This window comes from Capra hircus, chromosome 10 (genome assembly GCF_001704415.2).
Source record: "Capra hircus breed San Clemente chromosome 10, ASM170441v1, whole genome shotgun sequence".
Classification (NCBI taxonomy): Eukaryota; Metazoa; Chordata; class Mammalia; order Artiodactyla; family Bovidae; genus Capra; species Capra hircus.
This window is the reverse complement of record NC_030817.1, coordinates 76876559-76901959: the sequence shown is the minus strand read 5'-3', so window position 1 is coordinate 76901959 and position 25401 is coordinate 76876559. Positions and strand designations below refer to the sequence as shown.

The 25401-nt window shown below is 46.8% G+C and overlaps 2 protein-coding genes and 1 long non-coding RNA gene across 5 annotated transcripts in view; 1 reads left to right on the top strand and 2 right to left on the bottom strand.

The window, feature by feature from the left end:
* The window catches only part of ARHGEF40 (Rho guanine nucleotide exchange factor 40), a 23784-nt gene extending 18298 nt beyond the window's left edge, over positions 1-5486 (bottom strand). The window contains exons 1-3 of one of the 3 annotated variants that reach the window (XM_018054534.1): positions 5448-5486; positions 5308-5352; positions 777-974 (exon numbers count right to left, since the gene is read on the bottom strand). Coding sequence is in view for 2 of the 3 variants with exons in the window: in XM_018054533.1 (XP_017910022.1) it covers positions 777-974; positions 3733-3735 (201 nt within the window). In the remaining variant the exon portion in view is untranslated. Of the gene's footprint in view, positions 1-776; positions 975-3732; positions 4352-5307; positions 5353-5447 lie in introns of those variants that run through there. The other 2 variants (XM_018054533.1, XM_018054532.1) reach the window with 2 other exon arrangements.
* Positions 3154-25401, top strand: LOC106502529. The gene is made up of 3 exons (XR_001296149.2): positions 3154-3384; positions 22966-23121; positions 25365-25401. It is a non-coding gene; the product is annotated as an uncharacterized LOC106502529 (long non-coding RNA).
* On the bottom strand, positions 17793-18522 carry LOC102174212 (ribonuclease 7-like). The gene is given in 2 exon segments (XM_018054544.1): positions 17793-18453; positions 18456-18522. Coding segments are annotated over 2 exon segments (534 nt in total). The 3' UTR covers positions 17793-17986.

Here is a 25401-nt window from a genome sequence, read left to right as displayed (position 1 = left end):
CCATCCCTGGGATTCTCCAGGCAAGAATACTGGAGTGGGTTGCCATTTCCTTCTCCAGTGCATGAAAGTGAAAAGGGAAAGTGAAGTTGCTCAGTCGTGTCTGACTCTTAGCGACCCCATGGACTGCAGCCTACCAGGCTCCTCCACCCATGGGATTTTCCAGGCAAGAGTACTGGAGTGGGGTGCCATTGCCTTCTCCGGATGAAGCCAGCAGGAGGGGCTAGTTAGAATGGGACTAGCCTAGGCAGGAGTGGCTTTATGCCTGTTGGGTTAAGACTCAAAGGGTGCACGAGGAGATATCTTGCTGTGTGCATGTGAGAGAGGAAAGATTGGGACTGATCGGTTTTCTGGTGGTAGGAAGCTTCTCGAGGAAGCTGGTTCCACGAGTAGGAGGAGAAGAACTGAGTCATTATAAAGATGTGGTCAGCAGATGCTATTGTTTTGGAGGAGTTGGAGACTCTTAGGAGGTCTTTAGAGCTGTAGAAGTGACTTTGTTGAGTCATTCTTGGGGGAGTCAGTATCTTGCAAAAATTGATATGAGGAGGGAAATGTCTGGAACTTGGTCTGGAGGGTCAGCGTCTTTGGGAGTTGATGTTTCTCAGGGGTCAATATTTGGGAAGATGAGTGTCTATGTGTTAGTATCTGAGTGGTGAGTGTCTCTGGGGGCATCAGTATTGGGGAAGCAGTGTCTCCGGGTGGGGGGAGATTAATTTGACTGGTGTCTGGGGTGAGGCAGCAGATCTTAGGGGAGACAGAACAGGAACGTGTTCACTTACACAGGCTTCCTGCTGGATCTTGGCAAGCAGGTGCTTGGCAGGCACCAGGAAGTCCAGTGTGTATCTCAGCGCATCCTCCCGGTAAGTCCTCTCCACCACCTGGAACACTTGGCCCAACAGTGTGGGGGCTGTTGCCTCGAAAGGTGGGTAAAGGGCCGCTAGAGTACTCTGTACACAGTCCTCTACTGGCTCAGGCTCCTGGGAGAGACAAGATCAGACAGTGGATCCCTAGCACCCAAGCATGGTTCCTTAAAGGTTGGCGTTGTCCCCCAGGGGCCCCATCATGTACAAAGAGTATGTACAGAGACGGCATTCAGGAAATGGTGGCTGAATGAGATGGGAGTGGGGCTGGGCCAATCAGAGTGCACTCCGAGACCTTGGTTTTGGAGATCTGGGGAGACTTTTCTGTGAATGTCTTTTATCAGGGCTGAAGCTGGTTCTTGTACATTGGGATAATTGCATAGTCCCTCTTCCTCAAGAAGAGATGGGTCCCTGGGCCATCAGGGAAGTCACAGGTGGCTGAGAGTTCTGCAGGGTGGAGCCTTTTGACACAGCCATTCTACTAGTCCCTTCCCACAGGGCCTATCAACCAGGGTCGTGTTGTGAAGTTGCTCAGTCATGTCCGACTCTTTGTGACCCCATGGACTATAGCCCACCAGGCTCCTCCATCCATGGAATTTTCTAGGCAAGAGTACTGGAGTGGGTTGCCATTTCCTTCTCCAGGGGATCTTCCCGACCCAGGGATTGAGCCTAGGTCTCTTGCATTGCAGGCAGAGGCTTTACCATCTGAGCCACCAGGGAATCACTACCAACCAGAGTCCGACCAGAGACCTCCTTCTTAAGTAGAGGTGCCATCACCCATGAGCAATCATATGCTAATGGTCATTGGGTGGGAAGAAGAAGGACTGAAGGGCTATCTGTCTTGAGTCTTTCTAGCACCCCTCATCCTCTCCAGTGGCTCTCAAGGAATCACTCATTCCCAGAGTATGCTGGGTTAGGTTACAAAGACTTGGGTGGGGACACCTGGAAGAGGGAAAAGTCACAAAAGGAACATGTAGGAAAGGGAGGAGGAGGCCTTGCTGGTATGTATTAGAGCTGAAATATTTTCTGATTTCTGTAAGGCCTGTCTCACAACCTCCATCCTGGGCCACTCTCAAAAGTTCTCAGCCCTGTTTCCTCTAGACTCACCTCCCTAAGTGAATCAGTTGGTTATCTTTCTCCATCTCAGAACCTAAACAGCCACCCCCCAGGCTATTCCTTTACAAACGTACTTCTCCTTCAAGGTGGCTTTGAAATTCCTTTTATCAGATTTCTTTGCTGTAACTGGGCAAGGGTGATGCTCGAATTGAAGTGTTTACTTAGTTCTCTGCTCCGCATTGCCTTCCCCACCCCCTACTCCGCCGGCTCTGCCCTGAGGATAAAACTGCATACTTTACATTGAGTCTTTCCAGCCTGTTACAAGCCTGTCCCGACAATCAGAGAAGCGAGGCAGCCACTCCAGAGACCGACAGTCAGTGCGTCAGCACCGAGACCCGGCCCCAAGGAGTGTGGGCGAGCAGACAGACCCCCCAGTGTTCCGGGGACCCTGCCAGCTCCGGGAGCGTGGGTGGGGGAGGGTGGGGATGGGCGGGGTGAGGCAGAGTGGGCTGTCCCCTCGGAGGCCTGGAAGGGGGAGCTAGAGCTGGAGCGGCGAGGCAGCTGCAACCCATTAGGGGCGGTGAGCTCATGGCTGAGTGAGAGTCTCAGCCACAGGAAACAGCAGCGGCAGGAGGGGAGGAGGGGTCTGGGGTGGGAAAGGGCGGGCAGGAGCTCAGGGACCCGGCCTCCAGCCGGCCCGGACCAAAGAGGAGAGCAGACTGAGTCAGCTCTCCCTGGCCCAGTTCCTCTTTCTTCTTGTTCCAGTCTCCCTGCCAGGGGCTGCCCTTCCTTCTGTAGAGGAACAACCCCGGTGGTGCTCCTACCCCTCCTCCACTCCCTGCTGTGAGCGCCCCATGGCAGGGCCTCTCCCCCTCCTCCACATCGTGCTGTGAGCGCCCCTATGGCCGTGCACCCCCTCATCCCTCCGCAGTGGGCGCTCTCCCTGGCAGTGCCCACACCTGCAATGACTCTTTAGAGAGTACTTTTGGAGTGAAAGTTCATAGGACCATGTCCACTCCTATAGGCACGGCCGTCCCCTAGCAGCGCCCTCCTGCTTCCTGTGTCCTCGAGTTGCTGCTGCCAGGGTCCCCAGCCCGCTGCAGCGGGAATGCTCCGAGACAGTGCTTCGCTTCCCAGCAGCGGGAGCTCCAGGGCACTCCCCCCCCCCCCCCCCGCATCGCATCTCCGGTCGGCTCTGGCATCGTTACGCCCCCTGGCACTGTGGGCCCCCTCCCCACTCTGTCCACTACTCTGAGGCAGCATCTCTTTCTCCACGGGAATTTCCCTTTTTGACGAGGTCCCGGGCCCCAATCCAGCCGCAGCTGTGGCCGGTCCCCCAGGGCCGGATGGGTGGGCCCGGGGTGGGGCCCGGGATGGAAAATGGTGGTTCCAGGCAGGTCATTTCTCATGACCCGAGGCCAGGCCCCCCTCCAGGGCCGCTGCAGCACGAACCCGCAGGGGTCTCCCGCGGGTAAGGAGTTGGGACCGGGAGGGGGTGGGAAGATCCTGCAAAGGAAAGCACAAGTCAGGACAGAGGAGGGCGAGGGGAGGTATGTGGATTAGGGGGAGAGACCTAAGGGAGGTTGGGGGAGGGCGCGAAGAAGAGGGGAAGAAAGGAGTGAGGGCAATACCCAGTGGGGTCAGAGTCAGTGGGGCAGACAGGCAGATCAAAGAAAAGAAGGGGGGGATGGGAGGAAGGAGAGTCCCAGGAGCGCTCAAGAGTTCCAAGCTGGAGCAGGAGATACCCAGCTGGGGGCTGGCGATCCGCAGAGGACGGCGCGAAAGCGGAGGGGACACCGGGTGGCGACGCGGGACTCACCATGGCTCGGCTCGCGGCCGCGTCCGACGCTCGGGCCGGCGGGCGGGGCCGGGCGCGCCGCCGCCTCCCTCCCGCCGCTCGCGTCTCGCCGGGTCTGGCTAGGGGACAGCTCCGGCCGCGGTGGCGGCTCGGCCCGCTCGGGCTCCCAGGCCGCGGGGCCCCACCAGGGAGGGTCGAGACGGCCGCCCCTCCTCGCCCCGCCCTGCAGTGCCCGCCTCTGCCTCCGCGTCCGACCCCCTGCTGGGACGCCCGCTCCCGCGCCGGGCCTCTGGCCGCTCCCCTCCACGCCCCCAGCCGATCTGCCCGGCTCTCCCGCAACCCTGTTCCTCCTCCGCCCCACCCTCCAGCCGGTCTCCCCGACCCTGACCCTCGGAGGCCCGTCCCGCCGAAGATGCCCTTTTCCCGCCTCCGCCTAGCTCCCTAGGCGATCAGTTTAGTCTCCGCAAGGGACAGTCCAGACACTGGGGCGTGCGTGAATTCCCTGGGGTCCCCAGCCTAGGACTGGGTCATTTGGTGGCCGGAAGCCTCCTGAGTCTAACTCGCCTGGGAACCTCTTCTCCCCTCGGTTGCCAGACTTTGGCAGCACTGGCAGCACCTGGAGCTCAGAAGAGAACCCCCCACCCCCACCCCGCCCAACACACACACACACACACACACACACGCACACACAGCCCCCCCGCCCCGCCCCGCCCAGCCCCTGCTAGCTTCCCTCGGAGCTGGGGGCAGGAAAATCAGGGGATTCCTCCCACTCTCCAGGGGCTTGCCTGCCCTCCTCCTTCCCCTCCCATCCCCTCCGGCCTCGAGCCTTCGGGCTCCGACAATGGACTCCTCTGTGAGGTCTGGGGAGGGCGGGGGCGGGGGGGGAATTAGCGAGCGGAGAAGGCTTGGGGAGGAGGATTGGACGTCGAGGCTGAATGCGCTCAGAGTCCCGGGATCAGGATCCTCCTGCCGAGACGGACGTTTTCTGAGTTCTTTCCTCGCTGCCCCTTGCCCTCTGAATCCCTCATCCTCTCCCTTAGCTAGCCGAGGCAAGGCACCAGACCCCGTTCAGCAGCCCCACCTCCGGATTCCAGACCCTTCCTTCTTTGGGGGTGGCGAAACGGAGTCTCCTGGGGCCGCTAGAGCTCTTGGTGGCGGGGATGGCAATCTGACGCAGTAGACAAAGGGGGTAGGCTAGTTAAGAAAGTTCTAGTCTCACCCATCCTCCACCTCGTCTGGATGGCAAATGAAGCCCTGGCGAGGGTCCCCCAGGAGGCTCAGAAGAGGCTTAGGCATAGCAAGGAGATGCTTTGCCCCTCCTTTGAGCAGGCACCTGGAAGCCGTGTAGGGGTGGGCAGGGGCACTTCTAAAGAGTGGGCATTTGAGAAGCTAGGAGAGCCAAATAGACCCCAGAGACGGACGTGAATGCAGGTACCACTGCGACTGGGGAGGGGGTGACGTTTGGGAAACGTCCTGCCTGGGATGCGGCTCCGACGAAGCAAGGAGACTGGAGCCTGAGGGCAGTCTTTGGAACTGAGGCAGGCGGAAGGGTGGGGATGCAGGGGGCGTCGCCTAGGTGATGGGCTCTTCTCTCACCTCCTCTGAACGCTAATCTCCGCCCTTTTCTCCTCTCTGCCGGGTCTGGAAAAGAGAGAAAATACTCATTCTTTTGGAGGCAAGAAAATCCCTCTGCTCCATAGCTTAAAAAAAAAAAAAAAAAATCTAGGGCAGCAAACCTCAGTGCCCATCTTCCCAGCACAGTCAGAGGCAGGGAGCTGGAGCTCTTGTCCGTCAATGGGTTATGAGCCCTCTAGACATCCAGCCTCCCCGGGCCTCCTTATAATTAGTGCCGAGAACTGGGAGAGTGAGATTTTGCTACCCCCTGGTGTCCACTCTGTAAATGCGACCCAGTGGCTGGTTACAGAGGCCAGAATTTAGGAGATTTTCTTAGGGGGTTTATTATGAACCTTATTCATTTGTTTCAAACCCAGCTCACCCATTCCCAGTGTTGACAGAGTCTGAACTTTTCCTCATTAGATCTTAACATTCTTTATACTCAAACAAATTGGGGAACAGTTGGTAGAATCCGAGTTTCTCACAAAGCTGGCTCTGGTAGTCTGTGAGCTCCTGGGGGAAAAAAAAACGAGTGGATATTTTTCCCCCATGGGAAAAAGGGAGTTATTGAAAGTTTTTGAGCCTATGGGTGAGGGGTTTTGGATGAAGGCTCTGAAATCAAGTTATTCCCTTCCAGGAGTTTTAATCTGTGCTAAATTAGAAAGGTTTATTTAAGTAAATAAGGAGACAGATATGCATATAGTGGTTAAATGCCACTTTCTCCAAGGATGCAGGCTCTTACCTAATACCTGTGCATCTGTGTGAAAGTGTGTGTGTTGATGTGAACGTTTTGGGGAGACTGTGAAGTAGTAAGATTAAAATGGAGGAAATAGAGACTGGCAATAGACCAGACCTAGAAACTCTCTCCAGCATTCACTAAAAGTTCTCACTATATTTCACCAATTTCAGATTCTTTGGAGTGTAACAAACTCACATTTTACAGATGAAATTCTGGCTTATTTGAAATTTAAAAACAAGCTGTAAACTATACAGTGAGCGGAGAAGCCAGAATTTGAACCCCAGCAGCCTGACAACAGAGCCTTCATTCTCAACCACTGTCATAGGGTTTCATCCAAGCTGTCAAGCAAGAGTCCATATAGGAAGTGCTTTGAACACTACACCTTTTCCACCACCTAACCATCATGTTAGGTTGACATGTTAGATTAGGACAGGGAAGCGTGGCGTGCTGCAAAGTCCATGGGGTTGCAGAGTCAGACACGACTGAGCAACTGAACTGAACTGAACCATCATGTTAAAAAGGGTTAACTTTGGGACTTCCCTGGTGGTCCAGTGGTTAAGATTCCACACTTCCAATGAAGAGGGCCTGGGTTTGGTCCCTGATCAGGAAACTAGATTCCATGTGCTGCAACTAAGACCTGGTACACACAGACACATTTTTTTAAAAAGGATATTAAAAAGTGTTAACTTTATTTTTGTAGCAACCAGTGCTGGGAAGAGTTTCTAAAAGTGATAAATATATCACTGTGGCCAGGCATTGAAACCATTTCCCCCACTAGTCTTGTTCTAGAATAAATAATAGTTAAAATAATTGCCAGGAAATTTCCAGTATGGTTCTTTTGGGAAGTACTGTTATGCAAACATGAGAGATGGTGAAAGAAACATTTGTGTCTGTAATGTTTATTACCTGGCTTGTGTGTACCAAGAGATGTAATGGCCATTCTACATAGGGTTGGGACTTTAGGCTGTTCAAAATTTGTCCACTTAGAGACTAGAAGGGACTAGGGCTCTGCTTGAGCTGTATACCTCAAGGTAAGGGGGAACTAGTGAAGGACCACAAAGAGGAATTTGGGGGACAGGGAGGGACAGACTTGAGAGAACATATTCTTGTTACTCGTGCTTTCCAAGGAAACTGGGAGCCGAACCTTAGGTATTTCAGGATAAGAAATCTGTGTAGTATATATGTGCTGATTCTATTTTTTGTTTAATTTCCCCTTAGGTTTGGTTTTATTTTTTTTACTAATATTCCTTTAAACATTTATAGCTTGTCTGCTTTGAACGAGGTGACACCAAAGCCCACACCACCACCATCTTGCCTATACTAATGCATTAAGTTCCATCCTGGTCTTCCTGCTCCACTCTCGCCACCTAAGAAGCTGTTCTCTGCACCCTCACCAGCGTGATCTTCTAAAAACCCTGATCATTATCCATTCATCTGCCATTGGACATCTAGGTTGCTTCCATGTCCTGGCTATGGTAAATAATGCTGCAATGAACATTGGGCACATGTGTCTTTTTAAATTGTGGTTTTCTCAGGGTATACAGGAGATAAAGGAGCTTCCCTGGTGGCTCAGTTGGTAAAGAATCCACTTGCAATGCAGGAGACTGCCTGCAATGCAGGAGACCTGGGTTTGATCCCTGGGTCAGGAAGATCCCCTGGAGAAGGAAATGACAACCCACTCCAGTATTCTTGCCTGGGAAATACTATGGACAGGCGATTGGAAGGCTACAGTCCATAGGGTCATGAGAACTGGACATGACTTAGCGACTAAACTGCCACCACCATGGATCAAAGAAGTTGTGGTTCACATATATAATGGAATATTACTAAGTCATAACAAATTTGAGCCTATTGTAGTGAGGTGGATGAACCTAGAACCTATTATACAGAGTGAAGTAAGTCAGAAAGAGAAAAACACATATTGTATATTAAAGTGTATGTATGGAATCTAGAAAAGTATTACTGATGAACCTGTCTGTGCGGATGAAATGGGGATGCACATGTAGATGATGGACCTGTGGACACAGCTGGGGAAGGACGAATTGAGAAAGTAGCCCTGACATATAAACACTATCATGTGTAAAACGGATAGTTGGTGGGAAGCTGATGTATAACACAAGAGCCTAGCCTGGTGCTCTGTAGTGACCTAGAGAGGTGGGATGGGAGGATGGAGGGAGAGAGGCTCAAGAAAGAGGGGATATACATATATAATTACGGCTGATCTTCATTGATGTACAGAAATCAACACAACATTGTAAAGCAATTATCCTTCAGTTAAAAAAAAATACTCCAATCAGATCCCATCAACCTCTTCTAATGGCCTCCTCTTTGTATCACGACTGCTTTTCTCCTCTGTCCAGCCTCATCTCTTACCACTCCACTGATGTGGGAAGCCACTGTGAGCCTCCAGTCATGGCAGCCTTTCTGTTCTTCACACAGGCCTTGCTTATTCCTAATTTGGAATATTCCTTCTCCCTGGAGGCTTCTTTTCACAGTTCTAGGTTCTGGCTCTCATCCTTCGATCCTAACTAAAATGTTGTATTCTCAAATGTCTCCCTGGTCTCTCATCTGTTGTCCCTCCAAATAATGTATGTTTTCCTCCCAGCATTTGTCTCTGTCTGATTAGTTCTTTGATTATTTCCTGTTTCTCAATAGACCCACCTCTACCACCACATATCATTCAAAATTAAGCTTCATGAAAAGTCAAGGATCTTATCTCTTTTCTCACTGCTGTATCCTAGCTAGTATCCAAAAGATGTCACCAAACTAGGTGAAGACTGTAAAGTGAGAGTCACTCGGTCGTGTCCGACTCTTTGCAACCCCATGGATTATACAGTCTGTGGAATTCTCCAGGCCAGAATACTGGAGTGGGTAGCTGTTCCCTTCTCCAGGGGATCTTCCCAACCCAGGGATTGAACCCAGGTCTCCTGCATTGCAGGCAGATTCTTTACCAGCTGAGCCACCAGAGAAACCCAAGAACACTGGAGTGGGTAGCCTAGCCCTTCTCCAACAGACCTTCCCAACCCAGGAACTGAACCAGGGTCTCCTGAATTGCAGGCAGATTCTTTACCAGCTGATCTACCAGGGAAGCTCCGAAGACTGTAAAGAGAGCAGAAATCCCCACATAATAGGAATGGCAGTGGGAACAGGTGAGAGATAGAAACCAGGAACAAGTGAGTAGGCCAAGGCAGGGAGTCCACTGCTTAGCTTTCGTTTCTTCCTGAAGAAAAGATATGTGAATGTCTGTGCTCGTCGCTGTATTACTTACAATAGCCAAGACACAGAAACTGCTCGACTACCTGTTGATAGATGGACAAAGGAAATATGGTATATGTGTGTGTGTGTGTGTATGTGTGTGTGTGTGTGTGTGTGTGTGTGTACTTAGGTGCTCAGTTGTGTCCATCTCTTTGCAACCCCATGGACTGTAGTCTGCCAGGCTTCTTTGTCTATGGGGATTCTCCAGGCAAGAATACTGGAGTGGGTTGCTGTGGGTTGCTTCCCAACCCAGGGATTGAACCAGGTTTCCCACATTGCAGGTGGATTCTTTACCATCTGAGCCACCAGGGAAGGGCATTGTGCTCAGTAAAATAAGTACGAGAAAGACGTCATGTGATTTCTCTTTAAAAAAAATCTTGTAGATACAGAGTATAGACTGCTGGTTGCCTTGCAAGAGGTGGGTTGGTACCTGGGTGAAATGGATGAAGGGGATCAAAAGATACAAACTTACAAAATAAGTCATGAGTATGCAATGTACATTATTGGTGACATCATCTCACACACTAGTAAAGTAATGCTCAAAAGTCTCCAAGCCAGGCTTCAGCAATACGTGAACCATGAACTTCCAGATGTTCAAGCCAGTTTTAGAAAAGGCAGAGGAACCAGAGATCAAATTGTCAACATGCTCTGGATCATCAAAAGAGCAAGAGAGTTCCAGAAAAACATCTATTTCTGCTTTATTGACTATGCCAAAGCCTTTGACTGTGTGGATCACAATAAACTGTGGAAAATTCTCAAAGAGATGGGAATACCAGACCACCTGACCTGCCTGTTGAGAAACCTATATGCAGGTCAGGAACCAACAGTTAGAACTGGACATGGAACAACAGACTGGTTCCAAATAGGAAAAGGAGTACATCAAGGTTGCATATTGTCACCCTGTTTATTTAACTTACATGCAGAGTACGTCATGAGAAACGCTGGGCTGGAGGAAGCACAAGCTGGAATCAAGATTGCTGGGAGAAATATCAATAACCTCAGATATGCAGATGACACCATCCTTATGGCAGAAAGTGAAGGAGAACTAAAGAGCCTCTTGATGAAAGTGAAAGATGAGAGTAGAAAAGCTGCCTTAAAGCTCAACATTCAGAAAATTAAGATCGTGGTGTCCGGTTCCATCACTTCATGGCAAATAGATGGGGAAACTGGCTGACTTTATTTTTTTTGGGCTCTAAAAATCACTGCAGATGGTGATTGCAGCCATGAAATTAAAAGACGCTTACTCCTTGGAAGGAAAGCTATGACCAACCTAGACAGCATATTACAAAGCAGAGACATTACTTTGCCAACAAGGGTCCTCTAGTCAAGGCTGTAGTTTTTCCAATAGTCATGTATGGATGTGAGAATTGGACTATAAAGAAAGCTGAGCACTGAAGAATTGATGCTTTTGAACTGTGGTGTTGGAGAAGACTCTTGAGAGTCCCTTGGATTATAAGGAGATCCAACCAGTCCATCCTAAAGGAGATCAGTCATGGGTGTTCATTGAAGGACTGATGTTGAAGCTGAAACTCCAATACTTTGGCCACCTGATGCAAAGAGCTGACTCATTTGAAAAGACCCTGATGCTGGGAAAGATTGAGGGCAGGAGAAGGGGATGACAGAGGATGAGATGGTTGGATGGCATCACCAACTCAATGGACATGAGTTTGGGTAGACTCTGGGAGTTGGTGATGGACAGCGAGGCCTGGTGTGCTGCGGTTCATGGGGTCATGCGGTTCATGGGGACATGACTGAATAACTGAACTGAACTGAAGTAATACTGTAATTACTGATGACAATAATTTATAACACTGTGTTACATATTTGCAAGTTGACTAGAGAGTAGTTCTTAAAAGTTCTCATCACAAGAAAAAGATTTTGTGTAACTATGTATAGTGACAGATGTTGAATTATTCTGGTAATCATTTTGCAGCACATACAAATGTTGAACTATTGTGTCCTATACCTGAAGCTGGTATGATGTTATATCCAATTATACTTTAATTAGAAAAAACGACACACGTGGAATGTCTCCTGAGTCAGGCGTAGTTCACTGGGCCAGATGAATTTGAAGGAGGCGCTGGTTTGGAGACAGAGTTCTGGAAAGGCTCCAAATTCACTTAGGGACTTTATTGGTATACAAAAACAGGTACTCTTTTACTTAGTTGTAGTCCATTTGAAAATACAGTTTTGTTTTTTTTTTTTCCCCTTTGGTTGAGGGCGTGGTACATGGCATGCAGGATCTTAGTTCCCTGACAAAGGATCAAACCCATGCCCCCTGCATTGGAAGGCAGATTCTTAACCACTGAACCAGCAGGGAAGTCCCAATGTTCTCTTTTCTTCATTTATCGTTCCCCACACAAATTTCTATGCATCAAAATAATTTTTGTATATTTGTCTCCAGCTAAAGTGATGACTTGATGCTTCAATTAATACATTATAAATAGCTGCCCCATCATTTGTTTAGTCATTCTCAATTTGGGGCAATTTGTATTATTTCTACAATTTCTTTTTTTTTTGCCACACAAAGACAAATATAAACAGGTTGCACAAATTTACTCCTTCTCACTTTGAGCAATTTCCATTTAGCATATTTTACCAACTGAAAATTATTGGGTCAAACTTTAGAAGCCATTTTACAGCTCGTGTTATTGTCTGTTGAGGCAATTTTGGAGGGTAGGGGGCACAAAACACTGAAAATATTTACGAAGTTGAGCGTGATAAGGAATTGGATTTACTCTGAATGGCTCAAAGTGATAGGGCATCAGCAAATTGCTGCAGTGACAGAGACATAGATTAGGTTCTCTATAGGAGAATTTTTAATATTTAGAGCTGCCAGAAAATGGGACAGGCTGTCTCGACAGGTAGTAAATTCCCCCTCTCTGGAAATTTTGAAGCATAATGAGAAAGTTTTAAAATAACTTGTTTTATAAGCTTTCCAGAGTTGTGATTTGTATATTTCCCTAGCCCCATTCCTTTGCTCTGAGTGTTCAATGAACATTTAGTAAGACTTCAGTGTGCCAGGTATATCCAGTGGCAGCTGGAGTGCTCATTGGCAGACTCCCAGCTGAGCCTCCAGGGGCAGGCAACCTGGGAATTATAGCACCATGAAATCATATCTCCCAACCCCTTAGTCTTTAGAACTGCTAAGCCGGTGGGCACAAATTTGTCTCCAGTTCCTTGACATCTTGTGTTCTATGCTCATCTTCTCCTTCCACGTCTTTGCCTCTATTCCACCTATTCTTAAGATCTTTGTTACAAACCTTTCAATACACTATGCCGTGCATCCAACAGCTCCCAAGCCGTGGGTCTAACACACACACACACTGCTATACATATCAATAAAATACATAACCAACAAGGACCTACTTAACAGCACAGCAAACTCTACTCAATACTGTGTAATAATTTATATGGGAAAAGAAGCTGGAAAAGAATGAATATATGTACATGTATTACTGAATCACTCTGCTGAACACCTGGAACTAACACAATGTTGTAAATCAACTATACTCCAATAAAATTAAAAAAAAAAAAAGCCCAAGCCAAATGCACCCAGTACCCAAGTGACTGATTCCAAGTAATTGTTACATTATATTGTTGTTTTTAGTTAGTTGGTTAATTAATTAATTAATTTGGCTGCATCAGTTCTTAGTCGCAGCACACGGGCTCTCCAGGCGTGATGCATGGGCTCAGTAGTTGCAGCTTGCAGCAGGCTTAGTTACTACTTGGCATGTGGGATCTTAGTTCCCAGACTAGGGATAGAACCTGTGTACCTTGCATTGCAAGGTGAATTCTTAACCACTAGACCACTAGGGAAGTCCCAACATTTCTTGTTTTTTATTTCTACTAAAAAATATTTGTACTTCACCCCAGGCATTCTGGTCCCCAGAGAATCTGTAACTGGTGGAATACAGCACTCCTAATCCCACTAACATAACTTCTCCTCCTCACCATGAACACATGTGTTTACACACACACACACACATTTCCAGGCAAGCAGCCTGATTTATTGAAGGAAACATTTGCTTAACAATCTGTTGTTTTTAAAAAGCCATCTTACTTGGAAATATGTAGTCTCAAAATTCCAAATTTGGCCAGGGCGGAAAAATCCCTATTGAGGATGGAGACTCAGCTATATAGTCTCTGAGTTTTACTTTTACGTATTCAGCTGAATTTGTCTGCCACCGCTGCAGTGGCCTCAGGGAAGCCCTGCTCCCCTTTCTCAGTTCCTCTAGAATGCAGAGTGACCCATCTGGAGGCGGAACAATGGAGAGAAAGGAGGGCGCTGAGGAGACAGTTTTGGAGTCAGTCTCTGCCAGCTCTGTGCCTTGAGCCCGGCCTCTGCTATTCCATCAGCAGAGCCATTCTCCCTTCTAAAGGCTTTAGTAAAACGAGAAAACACGGGAAGAGCAGGATATATAATCACCCAATCTGCTCTGTACTGGGTAGATGAAAGCAGTCCAGAAAATGGACCAGTCTTGCTGTGTCGGTGTGAATTTTTTAAATGTCCTTTTTGTGCCAGAAAAAAACATGTAGAGGGCTACTTTGGCTTTTTGAAATTTTGTCCCCTGTGTTAAAGATGCAAATCAGAAGCTCAGTTCTTCCTTAAGTTTTTATGTTCAACTTGCAAACAAGTATATTTTAATAATCACTTTAAATGATTGTACTTAATGAACTGTTTGGTACCATTTATAAATGTAGTTAATGACTCCTTTAAACACTTAAAAGTATACTTTATAAGTTTAACATATTCCATGTCCTTACAAAGTGATTTGGTTACCTGAGCTAACCAACCACACATTCCTAAATACCTAAAAAAATTCTTAGAAATCTGACAATTTATGAATATAGCGATTAAATTCCTAAGTTTTTTAAATGTCCCCAAACTAGTTTTAAAGGGAAATTCTATACATAAAAAGGATGTGTACATATATATATATAACTGAGTTACTTTGCTGTACAGTGGAGATCAGCACAACACTGTAAATCAACTACACTTTAGTAAAAAAAAAAAACTGGGGACTTCTCTGGTGGACCAGTGGTTAAGAATTCACTTTCCAATGCAGAAGCCTGTGTGCCACAACTACTGAGCCTGCGCTCTCTGGAGCTCGCACACCTAGAGGAGCCTTCACACTGGAACAAAGATCCGGCACGCCACAACCAAAGACCCAATGCAACCAAATAAATAAATAAACATAAAATTGTTTTTTTAACTTGAAGAAAAAAATAAAGGAAAATTCTATTTCAAACCACAGATCTAAATTAATTACATGTTTAAAATAGCAAGACCAATTTGTTACTGTAACAAGCTAGATTCTCTTAAACACTGTAAATACTTAAAATACGAAATACACAGGAAGTCTTTAATACAGACACACTAACGCCATGTACTTGATTTGCGTAAATATTTCTATTCTTACAATTTTATGGATAGTAAAGCAAACTTACCGACCAGGAAATAATTATGTCATCCTAAATATCTGGGGAGTGCCTTTCCGAGTTGACTTTTTGGAAATCTGGTCTCAGAGAATGTAACCAGCAGAGATTTGGTCCCAAGGCTTTTGAGTGGCCCTTCTCAGGCCCCCAACTGCCCCAGTGGGCCCTGTATTCTGTCATTAGTCTCTGAATGGGCCAGGTTCATGATCCATGGCCCCTGGATTCAAGTTACACTGCATCTAATTCTTCAACCTACACACGGAAGTCAGAAACTCCTACCCAAGCTGCTACATTACTTGTTTGGATATAATTAGTCTATTTAAAGATCCATTCTATTCTGAATTTGTTCAACACTCTTGCCAGCTTCTGGAGCCACAGCTCTTACATATATACAGTGGTTTGATTTCTCCTGGTGTTGCCTGACTCTAATTACAGACCTAATGTTATGTCAGAGACATGTGTCAGGAATATTAGCATTTAACAGAGAACAGAGAATCTAACCTATAGGTTAGGAGGAATGAAACCCTGGGGGAGGTGGGAGAGAAATGTTACAGAATCCACTTGATTCATTATACTCTTCTATTGCTGCTTTTTTTTTTCTTAACCTTTTGGCCTCACCCCTCGGCATGTAGGGTTCCACCACCAGGGATTGAACCTGCATCTCCTGCATTGGGAGGTGGAGTCTTAACCAGTGGACCACCGGGGAAGTTCCTACTCTGTTACTGTTCGATAGAGTCCTAAAGGTATTATTTTTTCTTCCCTCTGTAGCTAGACAGCAAATCCTTGATTGCAACCACTTAAGTGTATTTGCTTAGCTTCAAATCACAACCGCCTCCAAAATCATTATGTCTGTTGGACCAATTTTAGGAACTTAGTGATATTTGGAAAAAAGAAAATCCAAGAACTTGTGCGCCCTCTTAAGGTAATACCTGGGATTACCTGGGTGGTCTCAGGTGGCGCTAGTGGTAAGAACCCAAATGCCAAGCAGATTTAAGAGAGAGATGTGGGTTTGATCCCTAAGTGGGGAAGATATTCTGGAGAAGGAAATGGCAACGCACTCCAGTATTCTTGCCTGGGAAATCCCCTGGACAGTGGAACCTGGGAAACTGGAGGGCTATAGTCCATTGGGGTCGCAAAGAGTCTGACATGACTGAGACAAGTTAGCAGGCAAGCATGGGATAGATGAGGAGTTACTGGCGACCCCAGCAAACAGAAAACGAATGTGTAGACACCGGTGTCTCTTAGATTAAGACTTTGACTGACTGGCTCTGATGTTTCCCCTCACCAAGGCTGAGAGATGCCAGGAGGAGGGGCAAGTTTGGCAGCCAGGCAGATCTGAGCCCAGCTCTGAGTGTTTTTTATAATGATGTCTGCAAGGTGCTGAGATGAGATGTGCCTGGAACTTGGGAGACAGGGCCGGAGAGATGCTTTTGGGAGCAGATAAGTGGCAGTTGAAGCTATGGGACTGTATCAAGTCATTCAAGAGGGTTCAGTGTGAGAGGAAAAGAGAGCTAAGAATAGGAGCCTGAGAAACACCATCATTTAAGGTGCAGACAGAGGAAGCGAAGCCTGCCCACAACACCCGGGCAAAGACAGAGGAGTAGAAGGATGTTGTTTTCCTCTCATTTCGGTATATCTTCCTTGGTCAGAAGCACAGGGTGGGTGCAATAGTGGTGGCAATGGGCAGAGTGTGATGTGGGAAGGCTGTCTGGGTGCTGTGGGGAAAGCTATATTTGGGTAAGATAGTGTGGGTGTGGTAGGTAGCAAGGAGCTCTGCTTTAGATCTCTTTCTAGGTAGCAGGGATGGGGGCTGGGAGTCAGAATTTTTGGATTTTCTGCTTTTCTTACCACTTCATGTTTCGGCAATCATGCTTTCCTTATTATGAGCTCTAGTTGGTGTAGAAAAGTCTCTTTCCAAGTGTGGAAAGGAAGCGGTATGCACGAGGCAGAATCAGCAGAGGAAAGGACGGTGTCGCCTTACTGTTGAGTGTGTGTGTTGTGTGCACACGTGCACATGTGTGAGTACGTGCCCATGTATATGTATATATGTATGGGCATGTATGTCTTATGCTGGTGTTTAATTTATATGTGTATATGTATATAGTATTTTCCTCTGTGTATCTATCATAAGTATAGAAATTGAAAGGCAGCATTGAGAAACTTTTATCTCAATCTGATGCACCACTTTTATGTTCACTGAATTTGATTATAAAAAATTCGACCTTGTGTTTTCTATATCTGTATATTCTATTTCATTTTTCCAGTAATTCATTTTATTGTATTTTATGAAAGTGCTGATCTGTGGCTGATTTTGCGTACAAAACTGATCCTTCACCGCGGTTAATTAGAGAAGCACTAATTAGAACCAGATCAAGATTTTTAGAAGGTCCTGGTTCTGAAATTTCCAAGGGAGGGAAGTTCACTTCAAAGATCTGAGATTCCTGCTCTGGGTCATAACAGTGAGGCATGAGGTCAGGTCTTGAACATAAACAAGGGGTCCCACCTTAGGTCTGACTGCTGTCCTGGGGCTCAGCCTGCCCTTCCCTGCCATCCTCCCCTTCATGTGACGTGGGACCACCAGGCAGTTTTTAAGGGGGCGGAAGGCAGAGCCCCCCAGACTGACTGCTCCTTCCAGCCTGAGCCTGCTCAGGGTGCTGCCGTCTCTTCTGCCTGCAGGGTACATGATGCTGAAGCTTCACGGAGATAAAGAGGGGTTTCCAAACCTCCATGCTTCCCCTGGACAGTAATGCACACACTCAATCAGGAAAAGAAGGGTTTTTCATTGTAACAAAGTCAGACACATTCCTTTGCCCAGTACAGTGAACAGGGCACAGACTCTCCTGGCCTCCTTCCTTGAATGATCTCCCCTGGGGTTCCCTCTGAATGGTCCAACCACAGCTCTACCAAGGTCCTGACTTGACTTTGCATTTGTAATTTTGTGTTCGTCTTCTTTAAGATGGTCTCTAAAATCGCATGTGCCATAAGCCCCACAAAACCTGGGTCCACCCATGCCAACAGCCTTAGTGCCTGAAGAGCCACAGGGCATCCACACTCAGAAAACAACGTAAGGCCACCAACTGAAGCAGCAGTGAAGGGTTAAGGAGAATCACCTCTCTTCCCTCATCATTTGGAGCATCCACAAAACCCCGTAAGGAATTAAGAGTATGTGAAGTTGGCTGCGTGGGAGAGAAGTGGTATTTGCAAAAAGGGTGAGGATTAGTGAAGAACTCAAGGGAGAAAAGGCAGCAGCAGTGTCAGGAGTTTGCAGAGCTTGGGGTGAGGGGAACACTTGGCCTTAGACAACATTATCCAAAAGCACAGGACCAGCTGGTACCTCAGGTCATCCTTCTGTTGTGGCAGGTCCCAGGCTACGATGAAGAATGCCTCCAGTTGCTTCTCCTTGTTCCTGCAGTCTGGACACCTTCCTGAGAGGAGCTCACACGTAGTCAGGGATATAGGCTTTTGGTTCTGGTGGCAGTTTTTATGACCATTCTTGCAGGCTATGTTGGGGGTCTGACAGGTGATGACCATGCAGTAGATGGATTCATGCAGAAAGGTGCTGAAGTCTTTGCAGTGCTTAGCGAACTTGTTGATTTTGTGTATTGCAGTGTTGCATCCTTGAGGTCTGGGTTGCACATGCTGAGTTTCAAACCACTGAGCTGGGGTCATGTTCCCAGGCTTGGCGCTGACTGGTCCTTGGCCACCCACAGCCCCAGCAGCAGGAGCAGCAGCAGAGGGCAGAATCCTGCTCTGGCTGGCGCCATTGCTCCCAGGGGGCACAGGGACACAGAAGAGATGGGAGGTGGGTGACTAGGTCACCATGGGGGTGCCCTGCTAGCCCTTCTAAAAATTTCATACTGTAAATCAATTATTGCAGGGTTCCTACAGCCTCTGATATTTAAAAACACTACTGGCATTTAATTGTTCAGTCCCAGCAGATACATTTTATTTAATGATACATTTTATGCCCCCCAATAAATACATATACAGTTTTTCCTTCATAAGAGTTTTATGAGGTATGAACTCTTTCTTTCTTTTTAAAAAAAATTTTTTTTAATAAGCAAGCAAACTGAAGCTCAGAAAAGTTAAGGAAATTGCCCATCATCACACAGCTAGGGAGTGTTCCAGGCTTTGAATCGATGCTTCTCAGCTTCCAAAGCTCCTATTCTTTCCACATTCCCATGTTCCTGGTTTGAAACTCTGAGAAATCAGACCACAAAAGGAAACCAGTCTTAGAAGAAAGTAGGTCAAGGGTCCATACCTTGCTCTTCCAGGCTGGCTCAGACATTCCTGAAAATCAATATTAAGGTTGTGGTGTCAGACTAATTCCTCTCTGCTCTGTGGTCCAGTTTCTCACTGAAGCTAGAAAAATAGTCACTCTCAGTGTTCCAGCCAGCCAAGCAGGATTCTGTGAACTGGGTTCTTTCTGGGACTGACATATCGCCCTAAGTGGAGAAAGTTTTGGAGTGACAGAATTCAGAGCAGAAGAGTTTCCTCAAGATCATCTCAATCAACTCTGCTTTACAGAAGAAAGAACTGGAGGGCCTGAAAGAGCAAGTGCCCTTCCCAAGGCCACCAACTGAGTGTCAGAGCTGGGATAACTTTCAGCCCATCCCTTTGGTCTAGTACCAGGCTGAAAAGGGAAGGAGAACGTGTTTCCCATAGAGACAGGGCCGAGGGAGTGTGTCTGTTTGTGGTTTAAGTGAAACATGACCATTGCCTTTGATAATTCTCTTCTAATCCTCCTGATGACATTTAAGAGAAAGTATCCTATTAGGACAAGAAGGTAAAGCCTTTGTTTCTACCCACTTTTCAGTACAGACAACAGATCTCAGGCTGAGCCTTCAACTGAAAACAGTATCTGGATAGAACTTAAACATTTTTTTTTTTGGCTGCACTGGGTTTGTTTCAGCATGCAGGCTTCTTTTGTGGAGCAGTGGGCTTAGTTGCCCCATGGCATGTGGGATCTTAATTCCCTGACCAGGGATCGAACCCACATTCTCTGCTTGGAAGGCAGATTCTCAACCACTGGACCACCAGGGAAGATCACCAGAATTTTAAACGATTTGATGACATTCTTTATTTTTACTTCTATTTATCCAGTGACACTCTAGTATTCTTTGAAATATGATGTTACACAGTTTCATATTCAAAGAACTCTTTGAACTAAATGCATATAAATATAAATTTAGTAAATGATAATACTGGCAGTATTACAGCAATTATCAAGGGAGGGAGCAAATGATTGAAGTGGGGGATCTTGCTTTGGCTGTAGCCTCTCGGGTCTGTGCTGGCGTGTTGAGCCCTACCATGACTTCTGTGTGATTTCACTGCCTTTGAGATAAAAAGCTCTGCAAAGTGGCAAAAAACACTTAGACTCCTATGATCTGCATTGCCAGATGAGAAACACTGGAGATGTTTTCCTTTCTGTCTTCAAGGTGGAGCCTGGTTCATCAACCGAGCTCACCCTTCTCCTGCACTTCTCCCCACAAAGCTAACAAAACACTGCTTTTTGATCCCAGTAGAGCATTATCCAGCAAACAGTTGATTTGGGCCTCAGAGAGAAAATACATTGAGTTGTTCAAAAAGTTCATTTCGTTTGTTTTTTCCGTAAGATGTTACAGAAAATCTCTAACTAATTTTTTGGCTAACTCGATATAGATATTTCCCTTTTGCAGGCTGTCAGTTGAGCCTTTCCCACTGGGATGGTTGGATTGCCATGTGATTGTTCATTACCTGTTGCAGACCCAAGCCTCTGGGCTTTTTGTGTGAGAGGGTAGGGATGGTAGCAGGAGCCAAGGGTTGGCAGGAACGTTTCATGCCAACCAAGTGACTGACCATGGACTTCACAAGCTCTGAATCTAGTTAAGTTGCAAACATGCTTTCCTCAAGTAGGTACTGACCGTGCAACTGGCTAGTCCCACTCAGGGAGGTCTGAGGAAAGGGTTCCTTTAATTGTGTATTTCATCCTAGTTATTCATCAAAAGTCTTCCCAGTGGTCACAGTCTCAGGGCTGTTTTATCCATTAAGCACTAAAAGCCCAGCGCCTAGGGTCTGGGAGGTTTTCAAGGGCCTACAATATTTGAGACTAGGAAAAAAATATATTGGCTCCAATATAGGAAAAGTCAACTATAAAATCAAATTTAAAATATTTACTTACCTGCTACCACAGTAACATAAAGTTGATTTCACTTATTTTGGAATCTGGCACCCATAAGAAGTCTATTACTTTGGAAAACAGTTTCAGGTTAGATTTTTTTTTTTCCCGTCCTTTTACTGGAATTCTCAACACCACGATTGGAGAAGAAGTGCCAATCCCAAGTTACTTGGAGTCAAGTAATTTCAGAAGTAAAACTTTAAAAATCATTTCAGATACATTTCTGCAAGAATGATATTGAATGAGGAGCATACATTTTATATATTCAATGTGGCATGACGAAATGTTAAAATGCCTAGTGTGGTATGGGGGTATTAAACAGAGCCCTTGATGTTCTAGAGCTAGTTGCCTTGAGTGTATCATTTACTGCTTTCCTAAAGGCAGCCTGGATGATACACACTACATTGCTTTATTTATTTATTTTAAGTGTACGCTAACCACCATTCCGTGAAGATATAGCATGTGCTTGGCACAGTGCTAGGTATTCTGTTAAGGACTACAGCTATCATTTAAAAGTGCTTGTGGATTTCCCTGGTGGTCCAGTGGTTAACTCTGCACTTCCACTGCAGGTGGTTTGATCCCTGGTTGGGGAACTAAGATTCTGCATGCTGCAGTGTATGGCCAAATTTTTTTTTTAAAAAATGCTCACTGTGTGCCAAGGTCTTGTGCTTTATGTACAATTCAATTTGCAAAATAGTATGATGGGAAAACAGTGGAAACAGAGTCAGACTATTTTTTTGGGCTCCAAAATCACTGCAGATGGTGATTGCAGCCATGAAATTAAAAGATGCTTACTCCTTGGAAGGAAAGTTATGACCAACCTAGACAGCATATTCAAAAGCAGAGATATTACTTTGCCAACAAAGGTCCGTCTAGTCAAGGCTATGGTTTTTTCAGTAGTCATATATGGATGTGAGAGTTGGACTGTGAAGAAAGCTGAGTGCCGAAGAATTGATGCTTTTGAACTGCGGTGTTGGAGAAGACTCTTGAGAGTCCCTTGGGCTGCAAGGAGATCCAACCAGTCCATTCTAAAGGAGATCAGTCCTGGGATTTCTTTGGAAGGAATGATGCTAAAGCTGAAATTTCAATACTTTGGCTACCTCATGCAAAGAGTTGACTCATTGGAAAGGACTCTGATGCTGGGAGGGATTGAGGGCAGGAGGAGAAGGGGATGACAGAGGATGAGATGGCTGGATGGCATCACCAACTTGATGGACATGAGTTTGGGTGTCGGGAGTTGGTGATGTCCATCGCCAGGGAGGCCTGGCATGGTGCAATTCATGGGGTTGCAAAGAGTCAGACACGACTAAGTGACTGAACTGAACTGACTATGTGTTGCATGTTATTTTTTCCATTTTAGACAAAAGGAAACTGAGGCTTGGAGAGGCTAAGTTCACAGATGTGTTAAGTGGCAGGCCTAGGACAGAAAAGGAGGGAGGACTGGCTCCAGTGTTGTGTTGTTCCCTCCTCACCACGCTGCTCTTTTACTTTTATAAATGTGCTTTTTGAATCTATTATTTCCTGCATTTCCTGGTACCACTCATTTGGATGCTCAATCAGGTACTACCTTGTTCTATTATTTGACTCTTACAAGTGTATTCAGTCTTCCCAACTAGATGATGAACTTGTGGGAGAGAAATCAGGTCCTTTCAGGCTTCTCAGTCTCCACAGAGCTGGGCATGTAGCTAGCTCGGAGGGATACTTATTTCCTCTTATTTCCTTATTTTATTTTCTGTTGCATTGAGTCTTCTCTGCTGCGCGTGGGCTTCTCATCGCAGTGGCTTCTTTCGTTGCAGAGCACAGGCTCTCGGCCCACGGGCTTCAGTAGCTGCAATGCTTGTGGCACGTGGACTTAGTTTCTCTGTGGCATGTGGGATCTTCCTGGACCAGGTGTGGAACCCCTGTCCCCTGCATTGGCAGGCAGGTTCCTGTCCCAGTGCGGGAAGTCCCCACACTGCTTTCTGATAGTTACCTTATGGGCTGACAGTTACTGTGTGATTGATAGATTGTGACTTTATTTCTGCTTTTTTTTTTTTCCTCTTCCCTAAAGGTTCTCCCTCAACTATTATCCATCCTTCAGCGCTCAGCTTGGTCCCCCGAGCTTGTGCTTGAACCTTCCTGTACAGCTCTACTTGGGGTGACTCTTTGCTGAACACACCTCCTTCAGCATTAACTCCTGGTACCACTCACTTAGATGCTCAATCAGGTACGACCTTGTTCTGTTATTTGACTCTAATGTGTGTATCCAGGCTTCCCAACTAGACGGTGAACTCGTGGGCAGAAATCAGCTCCTTTCATGCTTCTCAATCTCCGTAAAGCCGGGATAGCTCAGAGGGATACTCAGTAACTGTGTGCTGAACTGAATTGCCATTCTTGTCCTCTTAGTCTCCTCATCATTTGTAGCCTAAAGAGTTTCAGTTGAGTAATTTCTAAAAAGCATAATAATTTCTAAATATTTTCTAAAAAGAATAATTTCTAAAAGACTCTGTGAAACAAGAGGAAGCATCAGAGGGCTAGTGGCCAGACTAGAATGTGAAAAGAGATCCTGCAGGAAGACCCCAAAGGTAGCTCCAAGAGGGCGAGTGGAGAGTAAGCACTGATCCTGTAGAGACCAGTTTTTTCAGCATAGCCTAGGAGGTGTGAAGAGCTGACTCATTTGAAAAGACCCTGATGGTGGGAATGAATGAAGGCGGGAGGAGAAGGGGAAGACGGAGGATAAGATGGTTGGATGGCATCACCAACTCAATGGACATGAGTTTGAGTAAGCTCCGGGAGGTGGGAGTTGGTGATGGACAAGGAGGCTTGGCATACTGCAGTCCATGTGGTCACAAAGAGTCGGACATAACTGAGCGACTGAACTAAACTGAACTGAGGAGGTGTGAGTGAGGGGGCCAGAAAAGTCTATCTGGGTTGCTGGCCTGAGATAGGCTTTGAGCTACAAATGCTACCTTCAGTTGGGTTGTCAGGCTTTACCCTGGAGGCAAGGGGCAGCCTGTTCAGGAAGAAGGGGGTTCTGGAAGAGCAGGACTGGTGTAGGAGTGGCCGGGACCACTGCAAATGGCTGTAAGTGGCTAAGTGGAGAGTGGGCTGTATGTACGTTTTCTGGTCCTCTGCTTGGATCTTGTGTGAGATTGCCCAGAACCGATTCCTGGCACCTCAGTAGAGGGCCTTGGTGGGATCTGTTCATAGAGGTCTCTGAGGACATGCTCAGCTTGAGTAACCAGCGGGAAGCTTCATTTGCTTGGCTAAGTTACTCCTGACTATGCGTGAGAGGAGCTGTTGCTGACTGTTTTCCATAGGTGCCAAGGATGAGGCAGGCTGGGGTGCAGATGCCCTGAGGTAAAATTCACCAAGAGGCAAGCTGAATGAAGGTATAACATTAACTTCAGGAGGCAGGTGGTTGCTGATAGTGTTCAGGTTCTCTGGGCACAGTATGGAAGATTCTCAGCTAACTTTCTGCCAAACGGCTCACACATCCATGCTTACCACGTGGGGCCAGGACAGGTGACTGGAAGCTGCACTTACTCCTGATGGTGGAAGTCCTGACCATGGATGCCCTGCAGATGGATGCCCTGACACCCCACAGCTCTGCTGTGAAACACTATTGCGCTTCTAATTCAGAAAGGAGACTGAGATTGTGAATATTCAGCTCCTCAATTATTTTGTAAATATATATATATAAAGATATCCTCAGGAGAGAGGGACGAGGGAGGAAAGAGAAAAATGCAAATAGAATGAAAGTCCAGGAAGCTGGGTAGATGCAAGCTCAGGCTGGAAAAACCCAGAGGGAAGCTAGAAGGATGAGAAGCCCGACCGTAGGGCTACCCAGCCCCCGACTCTCTGAATGTCTTCCTTGCTCTGCTTGCTGGGACTCATGGTCTTGGTACTGAGTCTACAGCCAGGCTAGATATAGGAGCTGGGTTGGTCTCAGGCTGAGGCAGGAACTTGCCAGAAACTTTGACAAGGGATCTCTCCAAGAAGGATTCTCCTCCAAGAGAATTGGAGGAGAAGACCCATGGCTATAAGATGTCCTGGATTCTGGTTTCTAAACTTTGAGCCTCAGAGTGCTATCACAGGAAATCTCTGTCCCCAGTGGCTCACCCACTTTCTTACCAGCTTCATTTTTCTTTACTGTGAAGCTCTTTGGGGCCTTTTCAGGGTGTCCAGTCCGCCATGGTCATGCTTCTTTGGGTGGGCTGTCTCCCTTTGTTCCTTTCTGTAGGATCTGTCCTCAAGCAGGAGAGGATGCGGTCTTCAGTCCAACAAGCCTGGGGGTCTGTGTTTCCCCTTGCATGTGTTTTGTGGCTTTTGACGTACTTCAAGCCTGTGTTCAGTATTCAGACCTCCCATGGGTGATGATGACAATGATAAAAACAGTCTGAGTGAACACTTACTGAGGGGGTCTAGGTCCCAGTTTCAAGTGCTGTTTGTTTATTTTCTCATTTTTAGGTTGGACACGACTCGGTGACTTCACTTTCACTTTTCA